Source organism: Frieseomelitta varia, unplaced genomic scaffold, assembly GCF_011392965.1.
Source record: "Frieseomelitta varia isolate USP_RPSP 00005682 unplaced genomic scaffold, Fvar_1.2 scaffold_976, whole genome shotgun sequence".
Lineage (NCBI taxonomy): Eukaryota > Metazoa > Arthropoda > Insecta > Hymenoptera > Apidae > Frieseomelitta > Frieseomelitta varia.
In genome coordinates, this window is record NW_025110785.1 from 74,017 (window position 1) to 100,965 (window position 26,949).

General features: G+C 35.7%; 3 protein-coding genes and 1 long non-coding RNA gene across 12 annotated transcripts in view; 2 read left to right on the forward strand and 2 right to left on the reverse strand.

Annotated features, from left to right (window-relative positions):
• Positions 1 to 9,141, forward strand: part of LOC122538246 (eukaryotic translation initiation factor 4 gamma 3-like) — a 41,718-nt gene extending 32,577 nt beyond the window's left edge. For all 7 annotated transcript variants that reach the window (XM_043672162.1, XM_043672163.1, XM_043672164.1 and 4 more), the window contains exons 8-25: positions 2,575 to 3,380; positions 3,468 to 3,569; positions 3,751 to 4,065; positions 4,446 to 4,667; positions 4,753 to 4,829; positions 4,930 to 5,089; positions 5,207 to 5,471; positions 5,719 to 5,816; positions 5,914 to 6,074; positions 6,351 to 6,403; positions 6,615 to 6,838; positions 7,175 to 7,344; positions 7,570 to 7,649; positions 7,826 to 8,052; positions 8,137 to 8,274; positions 8,424 to 8,499; positions 8,590 to 8,739; positions 8,824 to 9,141. In XM_043672162.1, coding sequence (XP_043528097.1) covers positions 2,575 to 3,380; positions 3,468 to 3,569; positions 3,751 to 4,065; positions 4,446 to 4,667; positions 4,753 to 4,829; positions 4,930 to 5,089; positions 5,207 to 5,471; positions 5,719 to 5,816; positions 5,914 to 6,074; positions 6,351 to 6,403; positions 6,615 to 6,838; positions 7,175 to 7,344; positions 7,570 to 7,649; positions 7,826 to 8,052; positions 8,137 to 8,274; positions 8,424 to 8,499; positions 8,590 to 8,739; positions 8,824 to 9,038 — 3,539 coding nt within the window. In that variant the 3' untranslated portion in view covers positions 9,039 to 9,141. The remainder of the gene's footprint in view (positions 1 to 2,574; positions 3,381 to 3,467; positions 3,570 to 3,750; positions 4,066 to 4,445; positions 4,668 to 4,752; positions 4,830 to 4,929; positions 5,090 to 5,206; positions 5,472 to 5,718; positions 5,817 to 5,913; positions 6,075 to 6,350; positions 6,404 to 6,614; positions 6,839 to 7,174; positions 7,345 to 7,569; positions 7,650 to 7,825; positions 8,053 to 8,136; positions 8,275 to 8,423; positions 8,500 to 8,589; positions 8,740 to 8,823) is intronic.
• LOC122538257 lies at positions 23 to 873 on the reverse strand. The gene is made up of 3 exons (XR_006308816.1): positions 774 to 873; positions 418 to 540; positions 23 to 349 (listed from the first exon to the last, which is right to left on the reverse strand). It is a non-coding gene; the product is annotated as an uncharacterized LOC122538257 (long non-coding RNA).
• A 2,096-nt stretch (positions 9,142 to 11,237) lies between the features above and the next one.
• Positions 11,238 to 18,285, forward strand: LOC122538256 (phosphatase and actin regulator 1-like). The gene is made up of 4 exons (XM_043672187.1): positions 11,238 to 11,343; positions 12,725 to 12,828; positions 12,953 to 13,125; positions 13,669 to 18,285. The coding sequence occupies exons 1-4, from the start codon at positions 11,298 to 11,300 to the stop codon at positions 13,682 to 13,684; spliced, it is 339 nt and encodes a 112-aa protein (XP_043528122.1). The 5' UTR covers positions 11,238 to 11,297; the 3' UTR covers positions 13,685 to 18,285.
• Positions 18,286 to 21,507: 3,222 nt separating this feature from the next.
• LOC122538252 (serine/threonine-protein kinase S6KL) overlaps positions 21,508 to 26,949 on the reverse strand; it is a 66,445-nt gene continuing 61,003 nt past the window's right edge. For all 3 annotated transcript variants that reach the window (XM_043672182.1, XM_043672181.1, XM_043672179.1), the window contains 2 exons: positions 22,418 to 22,642; positions 21,508 to 22,227 (listed from right to left, as the gene is read on the reverse strand). In XM_043672182.1, the coding sequence (XP_043528117.1) occupies positions 22,108 to 22,227; positions 22,418 to 22,642 (345 nt within the window). In that variant the 3' untranslated portion in view covers positions 21,508 to 22,107. The remainder of the gene's footprint in view (positions 22,228 to 22,417; positions 22,643 to 26,949) is intronic.

A 26,949-nucleotide genomic window follows, 5' to 3' on the forward strand; every position in this document is an offset into this window, starting at 1 on the left:
TTTTTTTTTTTTTTTTTTTTTTTTTGTAATTCAAGCAAATTTAGTCTGTAATTTGTTTCCGTAATTCTTCACTTCTTCACCCATAGCTTCTACTCACATGAACAATTTTGTGGTCAATTTCATATTAGCATTATTGTTTGTAATTATTTATGTATATTGTTTGAACATGCCTGATTTGATCAGTTCAATGAATAACGGAATAACTATCGTATATATCTTTGACGATCATTCAGCATTCTTTTTAGATATTGTTACCTCGACGTGCTTTTATAAAATCTTATTCAGGCTACTTTCATGCATCAAATTAACTGCTGTTTCATAGCGAAATACTTTGTCTTAGAAATTATTGCTGAAGAATGACAAAGAATACATGTTATTTAAAATGGTGTATAATAGTTGTAATGAAATAAGTGTTACCTTCATTCTTCTTTCTACTATTTAGATAAATTTAGTATTTAGATTTTGTCTTTGTTGTACACATGCAAACGTTTTCTTTGTTCATGAAAAGATTTCTTCTCCAAACCTAATTCTTATTTAGTACTGCTTGTGTGAAATTGGAAATTTAAAGGGTTAAATTTTACTTAATGCATTTGTTCGAAATGTTCCTCTATCAAGAGCTACTCATTAAAATTTTTATCAGAACATTTAGTCATTTTCTACCGCCATGCACAGTTATTTCCAAAAACTTTATGGTAGTTAAACGAGTACACGTTCATACGTTCTGTATTTAAATTAATATTTGTTTATGCTGATGGATTAAAACCATTTCATACTTGTAACATCATCCACCTTCTTCGTTCACGTAGCTGAGAATCGATATTGTTAATTTAATGGGAGACGCACGAATTCTAACATACGATACGTTTCGGTTAAAGCAATTCGCACGTCAGGTTAGGTTATTAAGAAAGTCACTAGTGCGCCTGCTCCGACGCGCAACCGGCGAACAGAACTAATTTAAGAAATCCTGTGTCGTGCCTGTCGGTTTGCACCAGTTCACAGGTTAAAATAGATACATGAAAGTTGGTGTAAAAGGAGCTTCCAAGGGAATTTTCGAAGTGTCGTGTCACTTTATCTTCTGATAAAGACTGGCTCCCCGGAACAATTTCTACACGTTTCCATCAATTTCATTTAGAACTCATTTACATCTATATGTGTTCGTCTCGTTGTTGTTCAGAGGAGGATTCCATCACTGTATCATATTACAATCTCGATACTTTCTTCCCGGCTGTGCATGAAAAAGAGGGAAAAAAAAAGAAAAAAATTAAATTCAGAATGCATACTTCACGGTTGCTGATTACGCGTGTGATCGTGGATCCATCTACCCCAGTTTTGGCAAGCTTTTGGCAGATTTATAAATAAATACTGATTCAGTGCAGCAGCAGCATTACAAGCTGTTGAAACTCGAGCCGCGCGAACAGTGTTTTATATCGCAAGAATAATGTGATTCGTAATGTAATTACGTGATATGCGTTTTGATATGGAAAGGACAGGCACGTATTATGGTTCGAAACATGTGTAAATAACACAGTGTGTGTCTGTGATTATTGATTAAACTGTGAAAATGAGTGACCGTAAAGTTAATGGTAATGCTCGTGTCAGCAACAGCTCCTCCCGATCAAGAAGTCGTAATCGTCGGGGCTCCAGAGACCATGGTACATGTCCTATATCTTATATTTCGTTCAAAACGTCAAGCAGAGTCGACACATGTTAGAGGAGACAATGGCCACTCTTTGTCTCGATTTTTTCTTCTGCTTTTGTTTCGAATATGTACACAGACGTGTGTACATTAGAAGCCAAACTGATCAGCTCCAGAACGATCGTTTGATTTTTGAAAATTTAAATACATACATCGCGCGTTTTGGTCTTGTTGGAGATTAAACGAATTTTCAATCAGCGTTTTTATCCTCTTGTTTTCGTGTATCAGCCGAGAATTCTTAGCCTCGAATCAATCGATTCCTGGAATCGATCGATTTCAGAAAAAAATTTAAATACGTTATATAATACGCTTTTTTGATTTCGTTGCATCGAAATTTCTTTGAACTGTTCAATTAAAGGACGTATTCTCGATATATTTAGTATATTTAGTTCTTGTGCAAATAAATACACTTATTCTCGACGGTATTATTTCGAGAATAATGAACCATCTTTTTTTTTATCATTTTTTTTCTTTTTCTCTTTTCTAAAGGCGTGGCGAGATGAGATTTGTTAACGCAAATCTTCAACTCTTACGACCTTAATATCCATAAATTTGTGTATAGATTAATGAAAAAAAAAAAAAGTGAAATGTCACCACTACGAAATGTACTGTGATCTGAGACTATAATTATCCTTGGCTTGTAGCCGAAATACTCACTTTTCTTTACAACTACATCTCTTGGTACTGATGTCAACGTAATAATACTTTTGTATGATTGTTTTACAATTATTGTAATTTATTATTGTACATAATGTGATCATTGTACTTATTCGAATTTAAAAGCGGTAGCTTGTTACAAAAATTCTATTACATTAACGTAATTTGTATTAATTTCAATCATTGTATGTTATATAGTTTTTTTTTTTCCATTTTGACAGGTAAAGCCATGCAGAAGCAAAAGAGTAAAAATAAGCTCAAACCTCGTGAACTCAATCGAAAGGGAGCGGAGAAAGAAGGTACAGATATGGATGCTTTCGTGAATACGGTACCCCCGGTAAAGCCTGAAATAAAACAAGACAACAAGGATCCTTTGACACCGAAGGATAATAACAAGGAAGCAAATCGTGAGATCACGAAGGACAACAAGGAGAAGGATAATTACGAACCGAAAAAAGAAAAGGAGATTACTTCCGTTCATGCAAAAGCGGAGAAGCAAACAATTCCTGTGACGCCGGATAACCCGAAAGAAAATATTCTCATACAAGCACCCGTTATAGAAAAGTTATCAAGCAATAAAGAAAGTATAAAGGAATCTTCCCCTAAGATAGAGGATAGTAATAAATCGAATGCATGCAATATGCAAGCAAAATCAGTTCCTAACGACGTTGTTGATCATGTGACTGTTAAAGAAGAACCTGACGTAGAAGCAATAGTTGCACAAAAGAACGAAGAAAACTCGAAAGTTTCGGCAATTCGAACAGCCAGCGAGGAGAAGCCGCAGGCATCCCCGGTTATTGAGAAAACAGCCGAAAGCGAACCTGCGGCACAGACTGAAACCACACCTGTCACGAATCAGATACAACTGAAATATAAGTATAAAGATGATCAATGGAGCCCTATAAATCAAAACGGCAAAAGGGTTTATGGTCGTGAATTTTTAATGAAATTACAGGACGATCCTAATAGTAAAATCAAGCCATCTAATTTGCCTGATTTAGATGTCGTTTTGAAAGATAGTTCTAAGGTATTGCATAACAAAAAAAATGTTTATTTCCATTTGATATTGTTATAAATGCATATGTAATATAAATAACGTAATAATCATTTGTAGACAAGGAATAACGTTGAACTTAGGCCATTCAAAGATACAAATATGAATAGACATGATGTTCTATTCCCTGGATTCATAAAACCGACTCTAAATGCACGAGTGGTAAGTTTGGAAAATTTGGAACACATAAAACTGAGATGATTTAACAAGTGATGCATTTGAAAGTGAAAGTAGTGGACTGAAATTTTCTTTGAAAGAAAATCTTTTTTTCTGACATCTGTATTTTATTATATAGTAAATCACTGTAATTCTACATTGATACAATGTATTTATTTTTATTTAGCCACCATTGAATCGTAACAAAAGTCATTCAGGAAAATCATCGAAACCAACGAAGCCAAATGTTATTCATGTATCATTATCCCTAAGAGAAGATGTAAAATTGAGAGAAACTGAAAATGCATGGAGGCCGACAAGATTAAAAACTTTAAATCTTAGCGAAGAGGAGGCCAAAACAGAAGCTCTTTACAAAAAAGTTAGAAGTGTATTAAATAAACTTACGCCTCAGAAATTTAATACCTTAGTTGGTCAGGTTCGTTCATTGTCAGTCGATACGCCGGAACGACTGCAAGGTGTTATCAACTTAGTTTTCGAGAAGGTAAATTAACTTCCTTAATAATTACCATATAGTAATTTATTATATATCATTTTATTGAACGTGGATTTATATTATTTTCTGTTTATTGTTTCTTTTTTTTTGTTTTCTTTCACATATATTATTTTCTGTTTATTGTTTCTTTTTTTTGTTTTCTTTCACATATTCGTGTTTCTTTGATTGTTGCCGTTATTATCTTGTTTTCTATACCATTATTTTTTCCCCTCGTTTTTTCCAAGTGTCAATTCTTTTTTTCTTTAGTTAGTTCCTTTATTATTTATTTAATGTTTCATATATGTAATTAATATGTGTTAATGTTTCATATATACATACATACTTTTTTTTAAATGAAAATTTAACAAACTTAATTGTACAACTTTTAGGCTGTGGATGAACCAAGCTTTTCTGTAGCATATGCATTAATGTGTAAAGAACTTGCTGTGATGGAAGTCTCTGGTGGAGATAAAAATTCGGAGAAACAAGAGTGCTCATACACTTTCAAAAAACTTATTATTAATCGGTGTCAGAAGGAATTTGAAAGAAATCCGGTAAACGAAGTAGCGAGAGCTGCCAAACTTAAAGAAATAGAGGAATGTACCGATTTTGTAAGTCCAATTGATTAATTTTTCTGTATTATTACATGTTCATTAATGATTCATTATCAATAAATTTTACTATGTTTCAAATTAGGAAAAGAAAAAAGATTTACAATTACAATTTGAAGATGAAGAACGCAAGACACGTATAAAATCAGTAGGAAATATACGGTAAGCAATACAAAATATGTAATTATTAATAGAAGTGTTACCCTCTTAATGCATATCTCGTAATGTATGTTGTAATTCTTATTGGCATTTTATCCTGCAGATTTATTGGTGAATTGTACAAACAAGGTATGTTAACAACTAAAATCATGCATCGTTGTATGACGGAGTTGTTAATTCAGAGTGATGAAGATAGTCTCGAATGTTTGTGCAAGTTATTAACAACAGTTGGAAAAGATTTCGAATCAAAAGTGTCTCCAAACGTAAGAAGTTTGTTTTATTTTATGATTAACAAAAGATACTTTGTTTTTTACTAAAAAAAGAACATTATAATTTACTGTTACATATAATGTTTTGTATTATATCTTTTTTTTAATTAGGAAATTCAAGATTATTTCAATAAAATGCAAGATATTGTTGCACGAAAAGGACATGGAAAAATTAGCTCTAGAATTCGTTTTATGCTGCAAGATGTAATAGATTTAAGAGCGAATAATTGGATTCCAAGAAGAGATGATAGTAATCCTAAAACAATAGATGAAATTCAAAAAGAAGCCGATTCTGATAGATTAGATAGCCAATTAAGTAATACTCCCTTAAATACACCACGAAAAGATGAACGTACTAATGATAGAAAAAGAAATCGTAAGTATCTAATCAATGCAATGTCTAAATTAATAATTTTAGCATTGATGCAAACATGTAAACAAAATTATAAATAGATATATTTTTTATATATATTTTTTTAATGATGATATAACACATTTTTTGCCAGACTAGAGTTTCTGATAAAAATGATTGAAGTGTATTCTGATAATTTGTCCTCATTTTTCGCATTATATTTCTTATAAATAGATATATATGTGATTAATAATAGTGCTTTATAATCTAGGTGGTGTTGGGCCAACTGACGATGGTGGTTGGAGTCAACCTGTTGTAAGAACAAGGCAACCATATTCTGTTGAAACAGCTAAACTTAAAAATAAACCTGTAAGTTTAATTTTTTGAATCAGTTATTGAAAGTAGTTTATACGAATGTAGCGAAAACGAAGAACAGTAATATAAATATTTACTATTTTTATTGTAGCCTCCAATGGATGATCTGCAATTAGGAAGCAGGAATATGTATATGTGGAAAACACCTTCGAGTTGTGGCTCAAAGGCGATAAATTCAAATAAGTTTGCATGCTTAGAAAATGTATCGAATTTAGAGCAAGATAAACGAATGACATCTCCACAACTCTCTGGGTAAATTTTTTTAATGATTAACTATTATATTTTTCATTACCTGATGTTTAACCCGTTCGCTGCAAATATTAGAAAAACTACACTCACCGAAAATAAATAACTTCCGATACGCAGCGAACATGTTAATAAAGTAGTAATGATGATATATAGATACTAGGCTAGAGTTTCTGATATGATATATGATTTTTAAAATATTCTGAATATTTTTTTAATAATCATGTATAAAGTATACACAATAATTTAAATATTTAATATTATGAATTTGTTCATTTTTAGATCAAGGTCCACTGGTCCAAGAGAGTATGGTCGTGACTATAAACCTTCTTATGGTATGTCTATTATATACTGGATGATAAAAAAATTAAATAATGTTAAGTTTTTAAGCAAAAAATAATGATGACAAATTTTACATTTTTGAAAAGTAAAACTTAATGTTGTTAGCCAAAAGGATTCTGATATTTTAAAAAATATGTTTCATTTTCGTATTATTGTGTTTATACTATTTAAATAAAAAGGAATTTTATATTCTCTTTATTGCAGATGGTAGGAGTTCACGTAATGGTAGTCACCAATTAAGCAGTTCGTCGTCGAGTAGAGAAAGCTCGTTATTAGATAATTCACAGAGTCAAGGCGTTTCTATGCCACAATCATTAAAATCTTCGCAATCTACCTCTAGCTGTCACAAACCCCAGCTGTCGGAAGAAGAGTTTATGAAAACATTAAACAAAATAATGAAAGATTACCTTAAAAGTCCAATACTTGAAGTGAGTTTCTACCATGTTCATAATCCTATATTTATGTAAATTATTATATCATGGTAATTGATATTTTTTCTTGATAATGTCATTAACATAATTAGCACACTCCTTAGATCCATCTCTGCTTTCTAGGAGATGCTTGAGTCATTAGTGTGCTAAATTACGCAATACCTTCCTTTTGGTCTTTTTAAACAATATTATTAAGTGTAATGCTACATTTATATATATCATTATATACATTGTTTAAGTGATCAACAGGAGGACATCTTATTAAAAAAATCTATTTGTATCAGATTACAATTTATTTAATGTAATATTTAATTGGAATTTTTTATTTTACAGAAAGCTTCATTGGCTATTCAACAGAACTTTGATAATGCATTAACAAAATTCATGCGTGAATTGATTAACTTCGTCCTTGAAAAGTCACCTCTCGACAGAGAATACATATCCCTTCTTTTGTCGCATTTAATCACTCAAAAAATTTTACCTATCTCACATTTGAGAAATGGGTAAGTTCTCAATAAAGTATATATATATATAAAGTATATTATATATATACATTAAATAAGATCAAATTTTTATTTAAAATCTATAAATGATGAGTTCTTTTTATCAGAGAAAAATATGTTGAACAATAAGTATAGTAAAGCCAAAAGGATACTGATTAAAAATTTCAGTACAAAATTTTAAATATGTTTGTTTCGATAAAACTAATTACAATTGTTTTTTTTTAGATTCATTGAAATATTGGATCTAGTTGATGATCTTGTACTCGATATACCTAAAGTTTGGTTATATTTGGCAGAAATATTAGGTAAGTAAATAGCTATATTTTTTATGTTTTAAAATGACAATCATTTATGATGATCCTTCTTCACCGTAGAATTTCCATGCGGGAATTTTAGCTCAACAGGACTGACAACAATTACATAAAATATTACTTTTATGTTAAAAGAAAATTAGTATTATAATATTTCTTTCTTTTTACAGCACATCCAATAAAAGAGGAAATAATCCCCCTAATTGAATTAAAACCTATATTTGATAGTTTAAGAAATCGAGGATATGTAGGAAAATTACTTGGGGAATTATTATCGAAACTATCCCGTGATAAAGGATTGAAGTGGATCGCAGATAAATGGGACCAAAGTGGATTTCAATTGAATAATTTAATTGACACAGAACTTGAAGAAGTTGACAAAATCATTAAAGATTATGTAAGTGTTGATGTTAAAATTAATAAATATTTCATTTTTGACTAAGAATAATATTATGACTAAGAATAATATTATTACTTCTAGAACTTGGAGTTCTGCACTAGTGATTATAATAGTGCCAAAAATTCAAATAGTACTCAGCTTACGATGCAGCAAATTCATGATGAGCTCAGGAGACTCATGAAGGACAGTAGTTTCGATGTAATTTGCGACTGGATAATGGTAAATATTTTCAATTTTACTATATACATATTTTAAAATTTAAATTTTATTTGTAATATATGTACATATTGCAAATTTTAAATTACTATATATTATAAATTTTGAAAAATATTAAACAATTAATGCATTTTATTTTTTGGTTGTTACAGGGAAATGTAGGTAATCGAGTCAAGGAGCCTGAATTTATTCGAGTATTAACGACTGCCATTTTGGAGACATCAATGGGTATGTTTTGTTATTGTATTATATTTCTTAATATTTTTTAACTATGTTAACGTTTTTTAACTACAACCTTTTTGTAATTGTTATTTTTAGAACCAGTCAATAACAGGTGGAATCTCAAAAATAAAGTTTTTGTTCATTTGCAACAATTAATTCGTCGATTCGTCGATACAAATGAATCTTTAGAGTTACAATGTCTTTATGCAATTCAACTTCATTTGCATAAGTTACAATATCCACACGGTAAGATATGAAAATCAAACTAATGTATTTTATAATTAAGTTAATAAAAATTAGTTATATTCATTAAAAAATTTTTATTTACAGGGGTTCTCTTTTATATTATGACAAATTTATCGGACTACAATATAATTTCAAGTGATGCGTTCCTGACATGGAAAAAAAGTCCCGAACCAGCTCAACGTGAATGGCATGGAGTTGCAACTATGGCGCTTACTTCATTTTTCACTGGTTTACAAGAAGCTGATGATGCTTCCAGTGTAGAAGATGTATCGACCAGCGTAAGCCAAGATCGCTGTTGACGATATCGTGATCGAATACATTATCGTCTGTTAAAAAGACTTAAATATATCTTTCCTCGTTGAAAGAAATTACGCAAAGTGAGATCAAATTGCTGTTTTTTTTTTTTCTTTTTTTTTTTTTTTTTAAAAAAAAAAAAAAAAAAAAAAAGAGGAATCGTTGAAATTGTCTTCTTTATTTTCAATTCGTCTATAAAAAGTGTTGTTGACCGTGGTTAAGACGAGCCCGTGATCCAAACAAACTTCGAAATTTCGAAAAAAGAGAAACGAAAAGTGATTAGAAGAGCAAACAGTAAAAGCAATCGACACTTTACAATCAATTGAAATTTATTTTGATCGAGCTAACGAAGGAAGGTGATTCTCAAATCAAACAAATATTCAGCAAATATTGTAACGTGGAAATTGCTCCGCGCTATGAAAAATTCTCCACCGCTGGATCTTGTTTCAATATTAATTCCCTTTCTTTCTTTCGCCCTGCCTGCGAAAGGTAATTTCAAAAATTTTATTCAAACATTTACGACAGCCCTTTGCAGAAGAAACGAATTTTCGAAAATTACAATTCTGGAAATCAAGTAAACTAGTAAATAAAAAGAAAAGGACCGTGGAAAATAAAGTAGAAATATTCTATTTCTAGTCTAAAATAAAATAAATAACTAAATAAATAAAATACAATTTTTTCTCCCACAGTATCAAGCACAAAAAATACTTTCGTCGAAATTAATATTCCCAAGTTAAAGGCACAAGATTATTACAATTAACTCTTCGAGACAAAGAGAGAGAGAGGGGAGGAACAATTTGCCGTAAAAACGAATTTCGCTTTCGTATAATATAAAAGAAGAGCCTGGCATCCTTGAAACGGCGGTGAAATAAAATAAGAGATAATAGATGAAAGCACGGGGAGCATCATTCGAGGGCGGTCCATTGATCGTCCGCATTGAAACGACCGCTTCGAATCTAGCCGCTCGTATCTCGCGTTCGCCATGAATAGTGACGTCTCCGGGCATAGAAAACCGTTGGCTGAACTGTTGGCGATATCAGGCTGGCGGAGTAGCAACCGTTCCGCTCGAATTTATTCACTGTGCATTCACGCAGCCAGACACGGGTCCTAAATTTAGGAATTAACCAAGAAACGCGGACGAATTTATTTTTCCTCAAGTTCTCCGGGCTAATCCCTTGTAGGGGGGAGGTGGATGCGAATTCCTCGATCGTAATTGACGAGCTTAAATGGTTGCACTTGCATTTGCGAACGTATTCGAGCATTCGAAAGCTTGTTTTTTTTTGTAGATCTAGATAGATTTTGAAATTGTAAATCATCAGTAACTTAACACGACTCGTCACGACGATTGTTTTTACACAATTTGATACAATTCACGAAAAATATATACACGAGCATATCAATGTATCAATTATTCATTATATTAATAATTGTCACTGATTGTATATATCAATTATGAATTACTAAGACTAGCACGTTGTATTCCAATTTTTTATTAAGTAACAAAACATCACAATTGTGCCTCTATTACGATTCTAAGGAAAATTTCAAAGAACATTTCCTAACACAAGTAATAAATTCACAAGAAGAATTTACTTTAGTGATTTTCGAACATCCTCTCGTGCTTTCGTCTATTGGATTCTCCATCGTGAAAGTTTGATCATTCATCGTGTGGATTATAAATGGGTCGCGTACGGCAAAGATGTTGGGTCAGCGGCACGCAAGAGACTGTTTGTTGAACCGTGCCGGAAGATATAAAACAGCCGAAAGAGCTGATTTCGTTTCGCTTATTATGTGAAGAAGGAAGGGAATTCACAAAGCGCCTTAGTATCTTCGACGTGAAGACAAACAGTCGGCATCGAAGTCTCTTTAGCTGTTTAGAATCTCGCGGAAGTATATCTCAAGTGTTTAAAGCGATGACTCTTGACTCTTGAGTAATTTCCACGCCAACAATTTTATCATGTTCGAGCGAGATATGATACGAGCTTTCTCTTGATTATTTTGAAGATGCGAAAACGTTCAGATCGTGGTATTCGATTCGATAACGCTTGTCAAACGAGAGTACGAAGGCGGGAGTCGACAGCTGTCAGCGGAGTAGATTACGTCGGATCGAACGGTTGACCCCGAGATCGGGTCACTTATGTTTCCGATCGTGCCGGTTTTACAACCTCTGTTGGCCATTTGTTCGAGCCGATCGAGAGAAAAGCGGCTTAAGACCGATGGACATGCACTGATTCGCGGTACGTTCTTGTTTCAGGCGGCTAAGCATGCGACCAACCCAGGAGGAGCTGGAGGAGCGGAACATTTTGAAAAGTAAGCCTTTTGAAATAACAAGATCAACTTCCCGCCTCATTAATTGAAATTGAATTGAAACTGAAGCGGAACGCTTAATTAAATTTGAATTTTTAATTTGAACTTTCGGCAAAGTCGAACGCTCGGTCGCAATTTTGAATTGTTAACACAATTACTGTAATTACTGTGGTCAGCCTCGAAATCATTTCGTATCAAATATATTTGATCTTCTGGATTCTGAAAAATTTCCGAGTTACTTGCGAACGCAAGTCCATTGTTTTTGGAATTAATTGTTAAGAGTTTGGACATCACAAAATGAATGCGAGCTTTCGCTTCTGTCCAAGAATACTATAGAGGATTAACGCAACATCTTTCCAAAAGTTATGCTAATATATTACAAGCGGCTTGTAATCGTATCACGTTCAATTTTAATTTTTGTCTTGAAAAGAAGCCTTTTGTGTAATAAAATAATTGATAGAAGATAAAGATCATATTGCAATTCAGTCCTTGAAATTTAAACAATACACACCTTGAAATTTAAACAATACACACCTAAGTAGTAAATAACGTTTAATATGATTTTATTTCCTAATACGTTTTACACCAACTCTCTTGAAATTTAAACAATACACACCTAAATAATAAATAACGTTTAATATGATTTTATTTCCTAATACGTTTTACACCAACTCTCTTGAAATTTAAACAATACACACCTAAATAATAAATAACGTTTAATATGATTTTATTTCCTAATACGTTTTACACCAACTCTCTTGAAATTTAAACAATACACACCTAAATAATAAATAACGTTTAATATGATTTTATTTCCTAATACGTTTTACACCAACTCTCTTGAAGTTTAAACAATACACGCCTAAGTAGTAAATAACGTTTAATATGATTTTATTTCTTAATACGTTTTACACTAACTCTCTTGAAGTTTAAACAATACACACCTAAATTGTAAATAACGTTTAATATGATTTTATTTCCTAATACGTTTTACACTAACTCTCTTAAAGTTTAAACAATACACACCTAAGTAGTAAATAACGTGTAATATGATTTTATTTCCTAATACGTTTTACACTAACTCTCTTGAAGTTTAAACAATGCACACCTAAATTGTAAATAACGTTTAATATGATTTTATTTCTTAATACGTTTTACATCAACTCTCTTGAAGTTTAAACAATATACACCTAAGTAGTAAATAACGTTTAATATGATTTTATTTCTTAATACGTTTTACATTAACAGCAAGTTCCAAATATTTCGCGTGTAACAAGCTACTAGTGCTCTCATCGATCCCCTGTGTTCTCGCGCAAGTTTTCCATCTTCTCGGCAATACAATAAATCTGGGATGATATACAATGTCCGTGTAATCTATTTGCAGAGCAAAGTCCTGCAGAGGAGAAGAAACAAAAAGAGGAGAAAAAGCGGTATCTGCTGCGGAAGCTCAGCTTTCGACCGACCGTCGAGGAGCTCAAGGAAAAGAAGGTATTTCCTATTTACGTCTATTTTGTCTTGTTTCTGTATGAAATCAAACACACTCCCATCAAAGTCGGATGAATTTTTTCACCTCTCTATCTCTCTCTCTCTTTTTTTTTCTTCTCTATATCAGATTATCAGGTTCAACGATTATATCGAAGTCACGCAGGCTCACGACTACGACAGAAGAGCTGATAAGCCGTGGACGCGGTTGACCCCTAAGGACAAGGCAGCCATCAGGAAAGAGTTGAACGAGTTTAAGAGTTCGGAGATGGCCGTTCATGAAGACAGTCGACACCTCACCAGGTACGCTGCTTCTTTCTTTCTTCGAATGATTAATAATATCGTATATACTTGTGTCTTTGAACGAGATTTATTACTTTTTGATAAATATCTTTTTTTTCTTTTTTTTTTTCTTTTGTTATTCAAATACGGAAATAATTTTGATTTTCATATGAGGGAAGAAGATTTATTCTTACAAATATAATTACCAATATTGGAAATTCTTTGATGCATTGCAGTAAAATAAGAAAGAATAACCAGAGTGTCAAGAACTTAGAAATTCAGAAACAAGATTTATTCCTCTATTCAGTTCTTGGATACTGTTGAGTCAAAATCAATACAACGAAAGGACTACCGACTACTTTCATTTAAAGTAAAAGAAAAAAGAGAAAACGCCTATGAAATTAGCATGCCGAAACGATCGCGGGGAATTAGCAGTAGAGAACGATCGGGAAAATTAAATTCAATATCCGCGTAGATAAAGATCAATCGCCATTCCACCTAGCTCTAACCGGTCCATTAACTTCAGATCCCAAGTAGCGTATTTGTATTCTGCTTCGGTTGCAGGTTCCATAGGCCATGACAATTGCAATGTGTTGAGGTGCTACAGTGTGGTGCGGTTATAGGTGAAGGTGCAGTGTGGTGGCCTCGCGTCGAGGCTGGATAAAAAGAAAAAGAAAAAAGAAAAGAAAAAGAGAAAGAATAAGAAAGAGAAATAAAATCTCTCTCGGTCGATCGTGGCTACCGAGGGTAATTTGCACGACTCAAGAGGAGATGTTCCCTTTGCTTTAAACGCTCCGTTTGCACTGCGAGCGACGGTGACGGTGGTTCGTTCGCTCTTTATGACGTTGCTGCGTCGTGTTGTCATCGTCCTCGTCCTCGTCCTCGTCCTCGTCCTCGTCGTCGTCGTCGTCGTCGTCGTCGTCGTCGTCGTCCTCCTCCTCATCGTGTCACGCATCGCGTCTGTTTCATCGACATCGAGAAATCGTCCCATCCCGTCACTCGCACACGCATCGAGGTCATCATCCGTCATCCGCGCTGACGACGAACGTCTCCACGACGCCGACGAAGATTGTGATATAGGGTGACCCGTCCTACGGAGTAATCGAACGAAAGAAAAAAAGGGGGGGAGGGAAGGAGGATCGTGTCGGGTCACTCGCTGATTTCTCTTCGTGAAAAAAAAAAAAAAAAAAAAAAAAAGGAAAAGGCTCGTTCACGCCTGAGCTCACCCCGACGCGTTCGTCAGAGCTGTTACGATGATAACCGTCGAACGTCCAGCGTGGCAATCTTTTCGACCACCTTCCGAGCCGCGTTCTTTCGATGCCAAAATAGGAAAAGAATAGAAAGAAAGAAAAAGGGAGATTGATGGAAGAAAGAAGAAGATCTCTAGTAGAAGGCCAAGATTCGCAGATCGACAGATATTTGCAACTTAGAGAATCAAAAGCGTCGTTCCGTAATGTAATAAGACTCGATTTTTTGTACGAACGTTCGCGGAGCTTGAATCGATTTGAGAACGAGCAAGCCGATACACTCGACCTGTCTCGTCGAAGGTCCACGCTCCACGTCGTCTGTGAAACTTTGCCAACTCTCCGAACAATTTACCGCCAAGCGTTTCACTTAACTTTCATGGAGAGTGCCAGATGTAAGAGAGAGAGGGAGAGAAAGGTAGCTTTAAAGTAAACTTTTAAATAAACTTTAAGGTTATATACGAATTAAACGTACACATTGGAAGTATGTAGATAGATCCGTGGAGATAGAAAAGGTAGAATTGATCGGCGAAAATAGCCCCTTTTTCGAGATTTCGAGAAAATTTGTTTAATAGGGAGAGGAAGAAGAGGAAGAGAGAAAAACGCGTGAGCTCGCGTGTGAACGGATCTTTCTATAGATTGTAGAACACCGTAACTTCTCTTTTGCCATCAAGCTAGCTCGTCAGTGTCACCTGGCATTCAAACGCGTACACGTGGAGAGAGAGAGAGAGAGAGAGAGAGAGAGAGAGAGAGAGAGAAACGAGAAATTCCTAAGTAGAAAAATTCGAAATCTTTTTAACATTCGTGTGATAACGATACCTTGCGGATAGTTTTCGCGAAATACTCAAACTCGAGACGAATGTGCGCATCGCGGTAAATGATTAAAAAAATGAAAAAAAAAAAGAAAAAAAGAAAGACAAATGAAAGAGTAACATCGTCACGGAGATGATTCGTTTTAGCTTTCGATTTAGTTGTTTAAAGATGCGTTAGTTTGAGATATTTTTATATGTTGACGGTTTTAACAAAGAAACGTTATCATCCGCACTCGGGTCAAACAAAAATTCGTTTTTTTATCGAACAAAAAAATAAAATGAAAAAAAAAAGAAGAAAAAAGAGAAAAAGGTGAGAATGAAACGCAAGCTTAGAAATGTACGGCGGCTATTAATGTGATTTATCGATAGAATTCCACGGGGCGTGATTTTAATCGACTTTTAACGAATCGATGACTTCGTTGTTTGTACACCGCGCTATAAAACGTTGCGTAGAATTATATTATAATTAAGCATTGTTCCATTTTTGCGCGTGGACAGTGGCGTGTTTACTTCGAATCGACTCGTGCATTGCGACAAATATCTATGACAATCTTGTTCGAATTGACAAGAATAAGAAGAAGAAGAAGAAGAAGAAGAAGAAGAAGAAAAAGAAAAAGAACTATTTTTCCTTTTTACTGCCAGGTATCACTATTTCTCTATTTGCGGAGCTGCCTTGAGGAGCAAACGCTTTATCGACTTACTATGCACAGCGAAAAATTGCACACGGACGAAATGGAAAATAGTAGAAGTGCGAAAAGCAAACACGAGAAAACAAAAGAAAAAAAAAATTATATATATATATATATATATATATATATATAGTTGTAAAACTCCGTTTCAGCGACGAACGATGAGGAAAATAGAGAGAGAGAGAGAGAGAGAGAGAGAGAGAGAGAGAGATGATGGGAAAGAGGGAGAAAGGAAGAAAGTGACGCATTGTGCAATTACAACACACACTTTGTACAGAAATAATATACATAGCGCATATTTTAGTGATTATTAATTATTGTTATTGTCATCGCTAGCGACACTGCGATCATCGTTGATTTTCGATCACGCGTTTCGATCGCGAAAGCAACCGGTCTTTTGAAACAGCATGAGAGAAATGAATTTTTTGAACTTTTGTCTACGCTATTATATCGGATACTAAAATCGGTCAGTAGAAAAGAATAGACAGAGTCGATCGTACGATCGGCCACACGTAGACGTATATTGTAATCAATCGGATAGGTCGTTGATCAAAAGGAAAGCGTGTATCGCGAGAATTTTCTTAAAGAGAAAACGAAACAAAAGAAAAAGAAAAAAAAAGGACGAAAGAATCGAAACGTGTTTCGATGCCTTGCACGCTTAAATCCCCCCACCCCCCTCGAAGCTTCCTGTCTCTGCAAGCGTGATCGTCATCCGTTTTTAAAGCTCGCGTAAAGCTTGCGTCGAAACCAAATCGATTAAATAAAATAAATAATTAAAATAGAAAAAAAAAAAAATAAAAAAAATTAAAGGAAACTCGCTGACACCTTCTGTTCTCGATGGGCGTTGTAAGAGATTAGAAAAAATAAGATCGAATAGAAGAAAGGTGATCGCAAGTGAAAGGACTTTCGACAACGTCGAGAAATTACGTTCGAGGACGCATTCTCTGAACAATTTCTGGACGTTTCGAATTTCCTATCCTAACGGATCTTCCTCTCGATGTCAGAACTCGATCACGCGAGTTTCTCCCCGCGGATGTTGTAAGTCGCGACCGACGTGTCGATTTTCCTTTTAAAATAGTAATCTAGTTTTTAACGATCGTCCAATGGGGTGAGAGGATCGGATAGTCGATCTTTCTCGCAAACCCAGTCGGTGAACTCAGTTGTTCGATATTATAAGCAAACAAACAAGCAAAGAACTAAAGAGAAAAAAAAAGAAATAACAAAAAAAATTTCGTCAACTTCGCGGTCATCGAAGGTGTCAGGCAGGAAGATGATGATGATGACGATGATGATGATGATGATGATGATGATGATGATGATGATGGTGAGGGTGAGGAAACGAAAATTGAAAAGAATAGGAAGACCTTCAAGTGAACCACGGAGACGCAGGTGATTAAGGAACAATGTAAGGTAGGGAGATGTTAGCGTCTCTCTCGTTCCATTGGTCGAGCGCTGTGGCTACCGTGTAGTCGAACATTTAAAATATATCCATTAATTTTTGGGTTGCCTGATGTTGCAGTATGAGTGCGCTATGTGGATGAGTGTTTAGATAAATCGAGAGAAAAAGAGAAAGAATAAGAAGAAAGTGTGGACGAGAGAATAGGAAGGTCGGGAAAGGAGGGCGAAAGGACGAGAGTGAGAAAATGGGAAAAGATCGATGAGGATGCAGAGCGAAATTCAACGATGTTCTCCTCTTCGAGATTTTCCCATTTCTCTTTTTTTCGCCGTTTTTCGATATTCTGTTCTTTTTCTTTTCTCCTTGTATTGTACTTTCCTTTCTTTCCTTGGACAAGTATTTCCGTCACGTGTGAGAGCCCACTCTCGAGGATGGATGATATAGTAGGAGCGACGTGTACAGGACACGACATGCGAAACATAACGATTAATTAAACGACGAACGATTGTAAATAATAAGTCGAGGCGATTTTTAGGCGTAATGAAACGAGAGAAGAAGAAACACACACCCATACACACACATTGTAAAACACACCGCAATAGTGATCCACAGCTATGCGCTAAAGCGATATTAAGCATGCCAGAACGAATGAATTTACTTATAAATATTTGATATTAGGTAACGAAGAAAAGAATAAATAAGAAAACTGGCGCCCTAAACGCGAGCGATACATACTATATACATATATAAATATTATATATACATAGATATATATATATATATATTATTATATCGAGGCGTACAAGCAGTATGTGCGTTTTCCAGCACAGATAGTTGGTATTTTGTGTACAAAAAAAAAAGAAAGAAAAAATGAGGAGAAACAAGAGGAAGAGTGAAAGAAATTTGCGTAAATAGCGTAACCAGAGGAAAAACAATTGTTGGATATTTTCGCCGCGCCCTGTCCAGTCTGCGTGATTATTATTATTATTATTATATTATTATTATTGTATTCTAATTATTATAATTTTAACTTTATTATTGTATTATTGTATTTTATTATTATTATTATTATTATTATTATCATCATGATTTTTACGTAGGAGAGGCGCGATCAAATTATTTGTCAGCGCTGATAAGCGTCATTGTCGCGACGGTCGTAGGCGAACGTTACCGAAGCGCGTTCCCATCGAGCAAATCGAAAATACAGACTTTTCCTCTCACCGCGAAGAAATACTCTCTCACATCTCTTATCGGACGTCATCGTCACGATCGATCGATCGATCCCACTGAAATTAAAATTTTTTGGCTCTCCGCCTTCTTCGTCATTCACACATATACACAATTTTTCGATTTGCTCTTGATCCTCGCGTGTGCAAGCTCTCGATTTGGCTCACGTTCCGCGAAACTTATTTCACTGTCAACGAAAGATAATAACGTTCCTGTAAATCGAGCACCATTTGGCGAAATCGACGATTTAGAGCGTCTGACAATTCACTGGTTATTTCACTGAATGTTTGCGCGGGAAGATTCTGAGGATCTGGAACAAATTTCTATCTCTGCCACATTTTTTTTTTTTTTTTTTTTTAATAGAAGTTTGATGTTTTTTTTTAACAATAGATTGTGAAATATATGGAAGAAGTTTGGATTTTTGAGGGAAAAACAGTTGAATGCTGTTAGTTCAGTATTTGAAATACTCGAAACTCCTCACAATTCTAATAACATTTCTGAAATTCAAGAACAGATTTCATAGAACGGCAACTAGAGTCGACGTTCAAAACAAATTTTCGGAAAATTACATTTCACGAATGATCTTGATAAACGATTGCTGCGAAAACAGGAAGGAAAGAAAGAATTCGCGGATCGTGTGAAGAATCGAGCACACGCGGCACCCGTATAGCAGAACAAAGAAAGAGAGAAAAGGCACGAGAGGAAAAAGAAGTCAGGCTGTAAAAAAGAAGTTGTCGCGATCGGCGGCCGTTGGCAAACACGGCCGATTCTACTTGTATCATAATCTCTTACGATAGTGCTATTATTAAAGGAGAAGAAAAAAAAAAAAATAACGAAACAGTAACAACAATAAGGTAACTCGTAATTTAAGGGAGCGTGAAAAGCGGAATGAACGGGCGGATTGAATGCGAGCGAGAGAACGCGTGTGCATGAACAAATCTCGTCGCGACGAGAGTACACGTTTCTGTCTAGCGATGTCTCTGTCGTTAAACGAAGCATCTCGTTGCTACGAAACGGGCTTCACGGGCTTTCCGGCCGCTGGTCTCTCGCGATTTTCTCCACTTCTGCTCAACTAACTCTTCTTACACGCATGCCTCTGTCGTAAAACTTTTACCTCCAACGAAATAAACATCATTTTGGACAAACTGAAGGAAAGGAATAACAAAACAGTGGCCTCTTTTGAACTTTCTACAATAAAGTGGATTTACGTCGAAAAAAAGAAAGAAAGAAAGAAAAAGGGAAAAAGTTCAAGAACAAAAAGGCGCGAGACCAGTGTCTGCGGCCAGCCCGAAGGATTTTTACCAAAACGACTCCGCGAACAGCGGAGTGGAAGCAGTTATATAAAATTAGACATAATTATTGAATTTCGTTCGGTTTTGTAAAACGAAGTCGAAGCATGTCTAGCCGACGATGTCGAGCGGTGCTTCCTCGAAGGCTGCCTGTCGTCCACGAACGTGTCGACGACGGTGTCCCCACGCCGAGCTTCGTTGGCTGGTTACGAATTTTGTAAAACACGGACGCGTCACGCGAACGATCGCTGGCACACCGGGAACGATCTCGCTAAAAATTGTACACGATCAGATTGTTTTGGATATTTTCTATTTCGCAGTTCCCCTTATCCTTTCGGTTCGTATATTTACTCGCGATTGATTAGTTATGTTAATCTGTTGCGAAGGTGGTTTCCAATTATTCTCTGATTCTAAAATTACGACGTTTTAATCGATTAATTTGTTGAGTGATTCTAACTAAGTCGGTTATGTTGTTAAAATTATTGTAGAGAAGGAGTGATTTTTAACGCGTGAGCTAAGCTAATTCTGCTTCTTCGTGTTACGTGAATTTCTTTTTTTTTTTTTTAAGATTTTACGTCTTAAGTAGAATTATTGATGAAAATTTTTTAATATCGTATACTTTTAAGAACGACACCGAGGTAGACGATTATTGTGATCCTTCGCGTTATTATATTATTATATTATTTTTAAGAGAAACGTTAGTGTAAATTTATATATCCTTCTTGTCAGTCTTGTATCCTTTCATTTTCAATTTTCACTGGTATTTCTTACGGATTTCAACGAGAGAACGAAACATTCGACCAGCGATCGCTTGCCGACGCGTCGTACGGGACGTAATTTGAAGGAATGCGTTGTATTATATATCGAGAAACCCTCTAAGTGTAAGAATAATAATGTATATATAATTATTATTACCATAAAAAACTTCAATTGATTGCACTCCCGGGGAAAGAGAAAAAAAAAAAGAAAGAAAAAGAAAGGAGAAGCTGTCTCCCCTCGTCTGTGAAGAAGGAACAAAACGCGAGGAAAAATTGAAACGTACGAAAATGAACGAAGATGAAGCAAACAATTCTCAAAACGGTACAATGATGGAAACACAAAATGGAGAGGGGGAAAGAAATCGATACGAAACGATAACAAAGAAGAAAAAGAAAAGAGAACTGTTCTCGCGTTGATTTCAAACATAGGGAAATGAATAAGAAAAAAAAAGAAAAAAAAAAAGAAAAGACGCTGCGTTTTTCGATCCAGATTCGTTCTGTGTTTTTTTTTTTCTTTTTTTTTTCATTAGTTTGTAACGCACTACGATTTATCGCAATTTATTGTATTATCGATGAAATACTGTAACAAAAATACTGTTAACTATTCTTAAAAAAATTAAAACTTTTGTAAACTGAGACCAACCGCGTACTCACCGCTGCATCCTGAAAACTATATTCCAGAAATAATTTTAGAATTCATTTCGTGTGCGATTAATCATTCGATTATTTCGAAGAATAATTTCATTCGGTTCGTCGAACAATGTGTCTCGAGAAAAAAAAACAGCGAAGATCCCATTATGCTGCATATATTATCCTCGACGTCATGAAAATTTTTTTTTATTTTTGGTGAAATGAGTAAATCGTCGAATGCAATCAGTTTCATCCTACGTAATCGCTGTAAATATTAGGAACAACGTTCCTTCTTTAAATCTTTCTTTCTGTTCATCCAGTTGCAAATGGTAAATCTCTTGTGGGAACTCGGGATTAAACAAAGAACAGGGATGAAAAGTGAAAAATTGCAAAAACTGCACGGACAATCGCCGCAACGACAAACGTATATTTATTCTGTAGTAGGATACATTTCACTTTCGCGTGTTTCTTTGCTTTCGCGCCCCAATTGCCAACGAAACGGGGGTTGAGAACGCAGAGCACAAGCGTCGAGCACACCGCGCGCAAAAGCTAGAACCGCACATTGACACATCGACGACACAAAAGCCCCGCAATTTATCCTCAATTCATGTTGAACGTTGCAACAATTTCCTCGAAAGAAATAGCACCAAAGACTCAAACGTCTCGAAAGGTCAAAGTTAAAAAAATATCAGTCGAAAAATATCGTCACGCGTTAGGAAATAATCCGTACGGTCAGAAATTCACGGGTCGAGAGATTCGCTTGCTTAAAATTAATGGATGGCATCGAGGACGTTGCTCGAAACGAACACCGAGCAACAAGCTAACGTCAATCGAAATCTTAGAAAAATAACTAGGCGACATCGTTCCAGGCCGAGAGCCGACCTGACCTGGCTTTTCAGGCTGGAATGACTAAGGACAACAATTTAGCTACTTATTGTTAACGATCACATTGATGAGATTATCGATCCTCAGCGTGAGAAACGCTATCACCCAAGGAGGAGTCGAAGTTGGAGAACTCTCGGGTCCTCCTCTCCTGCTGAGTTTCGACTGTTCGTCCTAGCAGACGAAACGGAGATTCCTGCACACACATGTGCAGAAAAAATTATTATTATACATGTGTTAGGTTTGTTGGTGTGTTTTGTCGTTCAATTCGCTCAATTGAAGAAGATTTTTAACAACAATCTCGCAGATTAAATACAATGAATTTCACAAAAAAGAAAAAAAATTTTTTTTCTACTAAATGACAGAACCTAATCTTACGGTCATACCTTCTTCTGCATGTAACTCTGCAGATCGTAGCCCATGTAAAAAGCAATCCTCTGTAGACTTAACAGAGACCTCAACCTCAAGCAGGGATCCGGTTGGAGCAGTCGTTTCAACAGATCCTTCGCAGCTGAGGAAATATTCTCCGCGTTCGGTGGCAAAGTTCCAGGTGGTGCGTAATCGGTCCCTCTGTCCTCTGGCAGAAGTTTGCTGGATGCACCGGCTGGGTACTGCAACATCAAGAAAGTTCCAGACGTTATATTTCCAAAAAAAAAAAAAAAAACTCCCCTTTCTTCTAGACTCTTTTTATATGTAATAGATACAGATCTGTTAATTAAATAGTTGTTTTTTTTTTTTTAAGCAGAACACATTTTCAAACTTTCACAATTGTATTGTATCATCTCAGAAATCCTAGCTATCTCTATATTCAAAAATTCCACTCGAGATAGAGAATCGAAGGAAACTGACAAATTCGAAAATCCCCGTGGAAACTGTGGCTAACAATAATTAAAAATGATTCTTTTTAAGAAGACAATCTTAGCTCGTTTCCAAATTGTAATCTCAAGGATCATGAATGAAGACCCCTCAATTTGTGATTTGTCCAAAGTTCAATTGACAGCGAAACATGTTGTTGCCCAGTGTAGAAAATACAGACATCAACTGAACACAAGTGCTTCCCTGAATGACAATCTAAAGGATAAAGAATCCTAAAACTGTAACCTAATCTAAAACAATCTAACCTATCTAATAAATTGCAAGATTGCAAGAAAGTTTCAAGTCGCTAATAAACCACACAAGCATCAGCTTGATGGCTTTGAATAATGAAAATAAAAATTAAAAGAAAATTTCTCCAAATTTCAAAACTCTCGTACTTATCGGTCCATTTAATCCATAAAGATTTTCCCTTGAAAATCCTTTTTCTGACACGTCCGCGCCTAGTACTCAGTGAGTACAATTCCGAGACTCCAAAATGTGAGCGATGGCTCGGCGATTAATTGACAATCCGCACCTGGAATTTATGAATGCCGACCGCACATGGACGGTTCAAGGGCTTCTCCGTCCATGTCCGCGGTGCGGTATCCATAAATATTTGTTTTTACGAGTGGAAGGTCGGTAGACTAGAGAAGCTATTACCAATGTGGACTCTAGCCTGTCTAGGTGGTCGGTACCAAGACTCGCCACTCGGCTCCGCGCAGGTACACACGCAGGGTCAACGGCCACTCACGACCCTCAACCTATTCGCTCGTTCGTATCCCTGGAGCGTGTGCCACGACCTCGCGCGATCGTCTATCCGAACACGCCGCCGCCGCCGTTCGTTCCTTTGTCCCGTCCGCGCCGTAGTACCACTCGCCATCTTTTCTACTTTTTTTTCCCCACCCAACTTCCATCGCTCGACTCGAATCGAACTCTAGGATCGATCGTTTTCTTTCTGTCGTGGTTGCACGAATTTCAGAGCTTGATCGATGCTGGGAAAACGAGCTACGAGGTTTAGGTTTAGGCGAGAAACGACGAGGATCAATGGAAAGACTTTCGAGCGTAATGACGCGTGACGATGGCAAAATCCAAGGTGCAACAGGGTCTGAAGGACGATGGCAAAAATTTTGGTTTGCAAAGGCTTGAAAGAAAGTGAAAATCTTAAGGATTTTTTTAATCTTTTTTAAAGGTATACTCGTGATAAAGGGTAGGTACGATTTATTTATTTATTTATTAGCGAAGGAATTCAATATCAAATTCGACTTACAATTAGTCGAGGCACTCGTCTCGACTGTGCCAGAACAAAATTTAAACGTTTGCACGTCGTTCGAGAGGATTATTATCATTAATTAATGGAAGCTGTCTTTCTTTACGTTACTGTTGCACGAAACTCGAATATTTGATTTCTGAAAATGGCGCAGCATAAAATTGGCAAACGGTACTTCTGCACGAGAGGCAAAAATTAATTACACATTTAAATCACGATACTTCGTTATCAACGAGATCTGAAACGACTTCTTGCCATGCAATTCATCAAGATGTTGCGTCAGACAGAACAGGAATCGCTTTTATTACGTTATTTTACACGTCGTTTGCCACGAGAATCTCTCCAAGCAATCCCGGCCAAATAGAACCATCGAACCGCGACTCGGAAACTGAATTCATCCCACAAATCTACTTTCTAAGGTAAAGCTCGATGCTAACATATTGATTGATTTTAAAAAAATAACTGCAGAAAGAAGAATAAATAAAATGGATGAAATAATCGGACACACACTCAAAAACATGTATTTCTCAAAATTGAAAGAATGATAGTTGCAACACTGCTTTAGAATATTAAAGAAATTCTCTATCTTTGAACTGCTGCAATTTTATTTCAAAAAATTCCATTTGTGCTCATATTAAAGGGTCAGGTCTTTGTTTTCATAGTCTTGAACTTAAATCCTTTCTTTTATAAAGCAACGCGAAAGCACCGAAGTTGAAATTTTATAAATTCAAAAACTCACGATACGGAGTTTAGAAAATTTTTTTCCACAGGCATTACAAAGTGAATGGAAATTTATCAAAAATTTATTTCAACAACTGAGTATTTGCTGCCATTTAAAACTACAAAACCGATCGTTAACGCAAAATTTAAATCTATTGAGATCTTCGTCAACGCGACAAAGGCATCAACCTTGAAGAGCTTGATATTTTCATTAACCGGCCATAATATTAGAAATAGAAAGTGTCCCAAGACTATCGAGGCGACTGTGTACGTTTCAACGATTATACAGAATGTTAAAACTTGGCCGTGGAAGTTTTCGATCTTCCAAGGAACGATTTCGACAATCGGCAGCGACGTCGAGCAGTTCCTAAATCGTTGTTTACAAGCGATCGGTAGGAAAAGGAAACCTGGCGAGAGAGGCGTGGAAAGACGCGGAAGATCGCTGACCGGAGCGGACGTGATATTCCAATTCGATCTCGTCGGGAACCTTGACCGAGAGTAACGGTACAGTAACGATCATTACAAGATCGTAAGATAGATGAGGCGCTTTTGAACGAGGCCCTGCCTCGTTTCTGTATAGATCAGCGAACGGCTGGAGAGCCGATGAAACCGTTTCCAGTCGGTTTCCTCCGATACCACCTCAGCTACGTGATCTTCGATTCGGTTCGACGATCCCGGCCTTCTCAGTGCGAACGTAACAGTACACGTTTGGATAAATATCCGAAGGAAAGTTGATCGTAATCGATCGATTCTAGGGAATCGCGGAACACTTTGCTGCAGATGTTAGATCGTCTAGTTTGTGGATCGACGTGAAGATTTTTTTCTTTTTTTTTTTTTTTTTTTTTTTTTNGATCAAGCAAAGCTTTTTTTGAAGCCCTCGTTTTTTTTTTTTTTTTTTTTTTTGAACTTCTTCGTACATTTTTCTGAAAGACAGGAATATTATAATTATAACTTTGATCTTTGAATATAATTAATTAAAGTCTCGGTGAGTATGAAACATTTATTTGCTTGAAGTAATTTCTTTTTTTTCTTTGAAATCTTAACATACATAAATACTGTGTACTTTATAATCATTAAAAAATTGGAGCATGTTGATAAAATGATTATAAAGTTTCAAAGATCGAATTATATTTCTGTTTCAAGAAAAAAAAAAAATGTTTCCATAATTGCCTACGTCTACGACGAGTAAAATGCAAGACCTAAATTAATCATAATCGCATAAATAGACTCGAATCATACTAGCGAGAAAAACAAGCCAATTATTCCACGCTTATTTCTCTCGGAAACAGCGGCGAATCATCTCTCAGCGGAGTCCCTTTAATCCAAAACACCGCCAAGTACATATTCACAGAACGTCCTCGAAGAGGCATTTAAAATAGCAAATGGCCCATTATCAAATCTTCCTCCATTCTCTCTAACGCGAAACATCCTAAATCGCCCATTCAATTGACGAGGCGAACATGTACGAAACAGCCGGCAATCTCCGGCGTTTGAACAGAGTAAACAGAATCTCTCGCCGGCGACTTCCGCGTCTTCCTAGGCACCTCCGACAACGCGTCGGAGGTTCTCCAGTCCTCCAGTCGAAGTCCACTCCTCGTCTCAAGAAAAGAAACGCGAGTCGTTGAACCTGGCGTTGCTTCTCGAAGCAACTCGACTCCACTGAGTTCTTCCTTTCTTATTTTTTTATTTTTTTTTCTTTTCTCCACTAGCTTCTCAAAAAGAAAAAAAGAAGAAAAAATTCAAGCAGAAAGAACGAAACGTTCGAGTCTACGAACGATATATACAGGGTGTTTCGTAACTTGTGAGGCCCACTTCGAGAGCTGATTGTACGCCTAAAAATAATGAAAAAAAGTCATATAAATATATGTCCTATCTGTCTTCGTTTATGAGATGTAATGAATTTTATAAACAGAGCAAACTCTAGTAAGCTAGTTTTACCAGCGATGGTATATTCAATTTTCATAATAATCATAATTGGGATGAAGAAAACCCACGTGTTATTGTGCATTCAAGACATCAACACCAGTTTAGTTTAAACGTATGGGCAGGAATAATTGATAAATTTTTAATTGGACC